Below are 6,082 nucleotides of genomic sequence, written 5' to 3'. Positions count from 1 at the left end.
TAGAAATTTCTGGCTTGATTTACCTTCATGAAAAATGAATCAACCCCTACAGAAATGTCCATGATTTATAATCCACATAATAATTAATTCATTCTCTCTCTCTCTCTCTCTCTCTCTCTCTCTCTCTCTCTCTCTCTCTCTCTCTCTCTCTCTCTCTCTCTCTCTCTCTCTCTCTCTCTCTCTCTCTCTCTCTCTCTCTCTCTCTCTCTCTCTCTCTCTCTCTCTCTCTCTCTCTCTCTCTCTCTCTCTCTCTCTCTCTCTAGTATTCATGTCAGAGCCCCGGTCGCCTCTCCCTGACCTTGTCACACACACACAAACACGCACATGTACTACTGAAACACACACACACAGTGGAAGCTTACACAAGCACACACACTCCTTGTCACCTTGACCTTTCTCTCCTGAAGCTGGTCTGGCAAGCTGCTCCCAGCCTGTCCTCACACAAACAGTGCTCCCAGCACGGGTATAAACTACAACACAAAACCGCAGTCCTATATATACACACTACATGACCACAAACTGCCTCTGGATGCAACGTCAGCACAATAACTGTTCGTCGGGAGCTTCATTAAATGGGTTTCCATGGCCGAGCAGCCACACACACAAGCATAAGATCACCATGAGCAATGACAAGCATCGGCTGAAATTGTCTAAAGCTCGCCGCCATTGGACTCTGGAGCAGTGGAAACGTATTCTTTGGAGTGATGAATCACACTTCACCATCTGGCAGTCCGACAGACAAATCTGGGTTTGGCAGATGCCAGGAGAACGCTACCTGCCCCAATGCATAGTGCCAACTGTAAAGTTTGGTGGAGGAGGAATAATGGTCTGGGGCTGTTTTTCATGGTTCGGGCTAGGCCCCTGAGTTCAAGTGAAGGCAAATCTTAACGCTACAGCATACAATGACATTCTAGACGATTCTGTGCTTCCAACTTCGTTTGGGGAAGGCCCTTACCTGTTTCAGCATGACAATGTCCCCGTGCACAAAGCGAGGTCCATACAGAAATGGTTTGTCGAGATGGAAGAACTTGACTGGCCTGCTCAGAGTCCTTACCTCAACCCCATTGAACACCTTTGGGATGAAGTGGAACACATGACTGTGAGTCAGGCTTAATTGCCCAACATCGGTGCCCAACCTAACTAATGCTCGTGGCTGAATGGAAGCAAGTACCCGCAGCAATGTTCCAACATCTAGTGGAAAGCCTTCCCAGAAGAGTGGAGGCTGTTATAGTAGCAAAGGTGGGACCAACTCCATATGAGATGTTCGACGAGCAGATGTCCACATACTTTTGGTCATGTAGTGTGTATATATATATATATATATATATATATATACACACAGCTGTGGAAAAAATTAAGAGACCACTGCAAAATTATCAGTTTCTCTGGTTTTACTATTTATAGGTATGTGTTTGGGTAAAAATAACATTTTTGTTTTATTCTATAAACTACTGACAACATTTCTCCCAAATTCCAAATAAAAATATTGTCATTTTGAGCATTTATTTGCAGAAAATGACAACTGGTCAAAATAACAAAAAAGATGCAGTGTTGTCAGACCTCGAATAATGCAAAGAAAATAAGTTAATGTTAATTTTTAAACAACACAATACTAATGTTTTAACTTAGGAAGAGTTCAGAAATCTATATTTGGTGGAATAACCCTGATTTTCAATCACAGCTTTCATGCGTCTTGGCATGCTCTCCACCAGGCTTTCACATTGATGTTGGGTGACTTTATGCCACTCCTGGCGCAGAAATTCAAGCAGCTCGGCTTTGTTTGATGGCTTGTGACCATCCATCTTCCTCTTGATCACATTCCAGAAGTTTTCAATGGGGTTCAGGTCTGGAGATTGGGCTGGCCATGACAGGGTCTTGATCTGGTGGTCCTCCAGCCACACCATGTTTGACCTGGCTGTGTGGCATGGCGCATTGTCCTGCTGGAAAAACCAATGCTCAGAGTTGGGGAACAATGTCAGAGCAAAAGGAAGCAAGTTTTCTTCCAGGACAACCTTGTACGTGGCTTGATTCATGCGTCCTTCACAAAGACAAATCTGCCCGATTCCAGCCTTGCTGAAGCACCCCCCAGATCATCACCAATCCTCCACCAAATTTCACAGTGGGTGCGAGACACTGTGGCTTGTAGGCCTCTCCAGGTCTCCGTCTAACCATTAGACGACCAGGTGTTGGGAAAAGCTGAAAATTGGACTCATCAGAGAAGATGACCTTACTCCAGTCCTCTACGGTCCAATCCTTATGGTCTTTTGCAAACCTCAGCCTGGCTCTTCTTTGCTTCTCATATATGAAGGGCTTTTTTCTAGCTTTGCACGACTTCAGCCCTGCCCCTAGGAGCCTGTTTCGAACTGTCCTCGCTGTACACTTCACCCCAGCTGCCGTTTGCCATTCTTTTTGTAGGTCACTTGATGTCATCCTACAGTTGTTGAGTGACATTCGAATGAGTTGGCGGTCATCCCGGTCAGTAGAGAGTCATTTTCGCCCTCTGCCGGTCTGTAGCTTTGTTGTCCCCAATGTCTGCTGCTTGACCTTGTTCTTATGAACCGCCGTCTTTGACATTTAAAGTATGGAAGCAACCTGACGCTCACTGTATCCCTCTGCCAGTAAAACCAGAATTGAACCCTTCTTTTCCTCACTCAAAAATTTCCTTTTCAACTCTTTTGGCATGGTCAGTAGTTATTTTTTGATTAATATTACTTTTGAGGTACTATTAGCACTGTTTTTGCCATCCAGCTGGTCCTATTGCAAGAGGATAGTGATGACCACAGCAGTGGTTTTTATACTTTTTCTCGTTAAAAAAGACTTGGTTCAGGTGATCACCTAATCAGAACCTAATTCAGTAGAATTCAACAGACACTGAAATGGAATGGCTGTCATACATGTAGAGATGCTGATTTAAGAACAATTTGCAGTGGTCTCTTAATTTTTTCCACAGCTGTATATATATATATATATATATATATATATATATATATAGAGAAACAAGATTCTCTGGTCTGATGAAACCAAGAGTGAACTCTTTGGTCTGAATGCCAAGCGTCACTTCTGGAGGAAACCTGGCACCCTCCCTACGATGAAGCATGGTGGTGGCAGCGTCATGCTGTGGGGATGTTTTTCAGCGGCAGGGACTGGGAGACTAGTCAGGATCGAGGCAAAGATGAATGGAGCAAAGTACAGAGAGATCCTTGATGAAAACCTGCTCCAGAGAGCTCAGGACCTCAGACTGGGGTGAAGGTTCACCTTCCAACAGAGCTGGCAGAACGGAGGGCTCGGGTTGGGGTGTAGGGTTTGAGCGTAGCCTGAAGGTAGGGAGGGGCAGTTCCTCTTGCTGCTCCGTAGGGAAGCACCGTGGTCTTGTAGTGGATGCGAGCTTCGACTGGAAGCCAGTGGAGTGCATGGAGGAGTGCACAAACACACCATTCAGATCATCCACACAACAACAAAAAACAGGTAGGCTGCCAGCTAGCCACTACTAGCAAGGGAAGGCGACTCTTACTTGCATTCACAAAATGAAATAAAAAAATTAAAAAACTTTGCTATCGCTCCCTTGTGAATGGGTGTGGGACCTGTGAGGATATCATGTTACAAAAAGGTGTCTACTGTTCCAAAAATCCCACTCCACCCACATCAACGGAGTGAAGCTTGTAGTAACCTTAAGAGCTGCTCTGCTCTCCCATTCTTTCCTCCCTTCTCTATCCATGCTCTATCAATTCTCTCATTCAGGCTCGAATCATTCTCCTGTTCTATCAATTCTCTCCTTCATGCTCTAATCATTCTCCTGTTCTATCCATGCTCTGTCAATACTCTCCTTCATGCTCTAATCATTCTCCTGTTCTATCCATGCTCTGTCAACACTCTCCTTCATGCTCTAATCATTCTCCTGTTCTATCAATACTCTCCTTCATGCTCTAATCATTCTCATGTTCTATCAATACTCTCCTTCATGCTCTAATCATTCTCCTGTTCTATCAATTATCTCCTTCATGCTCTAATCATTCTCCTGTTCTATCCATGCTCTATCAATTCTCTCCTTCATGCTCTAATCATTCTCCTGTTCTATCCATGCTCTATCAATACTCTCCTTCATGCTCTAATCATTCTCCTGTTCTATCAATTATCTTATTCAGGCTCTAATCATTCTCCCGTTCCATAGTTAAAACCATCTATCAGGCTGCTGAATAACGGGCTATTGGTCTACAATCACCAAGCCTAAAGGGCACTGGGATTGAACTCGTGATGCTCGGAGAGCGTGCTGCTTAGACCACTGCCCCACCGCAGTACACAATGCTTTTGGCAAGCCTTGAGAAATACTTGATGATAATAGCAATCCATAGCCCTAACCTTTTACCACTCGAAATGAATGCCTTAAGTGTCAACCTTTGAGTTGTTTCTGTTTAACCCCGTAAACACGCGGAATTAATGCGTAAAAAAAATAGACGCTCATCATAATACCGCACATTTCGAAGGGAAGCTATGAGATCTTGTTGTGTGTAGAGCCCTTAATAACGCCCAAGAGTCAACATTGGGCGACTCCTGCTGCACATAGCCTAACTACGAAGTCAGGAGCACGGCAATATAAGCCTATATATAGGCTAAAGACAGATACGTATTAAGGACTAAACGTTTTACACTAAAGTCCTTAACTGAATGACTATCCTCGTTAGAAGAAAAGTGTTATAGCCTACTACACAGTTTCCTCTATTTTCATTCAGATAATTCATAATGAACCGATAATGAAATAACATTGTGTGTGTGTGTTGAAGCGGCAACAACAACCTGCGTACTGGGGAGGATGCCGTGCCTCTGTGAGGTGTGCGCCGTGCGTTCTGAACCGTTTACAGTTCATTTCAGCATTTAAAAACACACACACACACACACACACACACACACACACACACACAACACACACTGCGAGTGTGCGAACACAACAAGCCCCGTAGGCTCCCAAATCACATTCAACAAATTATGCAAATTCTATCGCGTTTAATCCAATGCATTAGCACGTATCTGAGACCCTATGCATGACAGGGCTCCCCAGCGAGACACACACACACGCTGCGACTCATGCGAGACCCCGTGCGTGACAGGGCAGTGCCCCTCAGGCGCAGTGTGAAAATAATGCCCGCAAATGACCCATGAGACTCTCCACTCTCCTCACGCAGTCTCCATCTCCTCCTCCTCCCGCCTCTCTCTCTCTCCCTCTCTTTATCGCTCTCTTTATTTCTCACTCTCTCTCTCTCACACACACACACACACACAAAGGCACGCACCAAAATATTTTTCCAGTCAAAGTTAAAACCAGCAGTCTAACCTTTTAGCAGGATCCCGTAGACGGCGCACAGTGTCAGAACCAAGTGATGCTTCATCCTGTCGTCTACTCCTTTATCCCTCTCTTTCCTCGTGCTCCCGAAAGCTCCGGTATGTTATCCTGGTGGAGTAGCCAAGTCAGTCTTTCGTGTTGCTGTGATATCGGTCTATAGGCTCCTCGAACTTAACCGATCCGGGAATAACGTTTTCACGTGTTTGTCCTTTATTTGGTCTAGTCTCCTTGGGTAGAAGATGTCCCGGTAATTCGGTAGCACGCTGATAAGGTGTAACTGCTCCGTAGCTGTGAGAATGAGTCGGTGTGTATTTCCTCCGGTAAGAAGAAGAGATGCTGCCGTAGTCCGCTCTGCTCTTGCACACAGAATCGGATAAGTGCCGCTCTGAGCTAAGGGAGGAACGAGAGACTCTTAGTCCCGCCCACACAGTGGTGACTGAAAGAGTTAGTTAACCAATCAGGGCCGCCCATGGTTGAGCACTCTCTCTGTGTGTGTGTGTGTGTGTGTGTGTGTGTGTGTGTGTGTGTGTGTGTGTGCGTGTGTGTGTGTGTGCGTGTGCGTGTGTGTGGTGTTTGTGGGGGGATTCGATTAATCTGGCCTGGGCGCCCGGGATAGCTTGTTTTGCACAGGGTGAAAATTGATTGCATTCGTTTTGGAAACGGGCTGCCATTCAAAGCCCAAGGAGAAGTCAGCTCAAAACAAAAGTGAAGTCATTAAGCAGGTGGAGTAGGATTCTGTATTTTCAC

At 45.3% G+C, this 6,082-nt stretch overlaps 1 protein-coding gene across 2 annotated transcripts in view; it reads right to left on the bottom strand.

The window, feature by feature from the left end:
• The window catches only part of LOC121542039 (cell adhesion molecule 2), a 659,771-nt gene extending 654,070 nt beyond the window's left edge, over positions 1-5,701 (bottom strand). For both annotated transcript variants that reach the window (XM_041851466.1, XM_041851467.1), the window contains exon 1: positions 5,327-5,701. In XM_041851466.1, the coding sequence (XP_041707400.1) occupies positions 5,327-5,381 (55 nt within the window). In that variant the 5' untranslated portion in view covers positions 5,382-5,701. The remainder of the gene's footprint in view (positions 1-5,326) is intronic.
• Between the last annotated feature and the right edge of the window lie 381 nt (positions 5,702-6,082).

Source organism: Coregonus clupeaformis, chromosome 27 (assembly GCF_020615455.1).
Source record: "Coregonus clupeaformis isolate EN_2021a chromosome 27, ASM2061545v1, whole genome shotgun sequence".
Taxonomy (NCBI): domain Eukaryota; kingdom Metazoa; phylum Chordata; class Actinopteri; order Salmoniformes; family Salmonidae; genus Coregonus; species Coregonus clupeaformis.
Note: the sequence above shows the minus strand (reverse complement) of the source record. Positions and strands in the feature narration are given on the sequence as shown.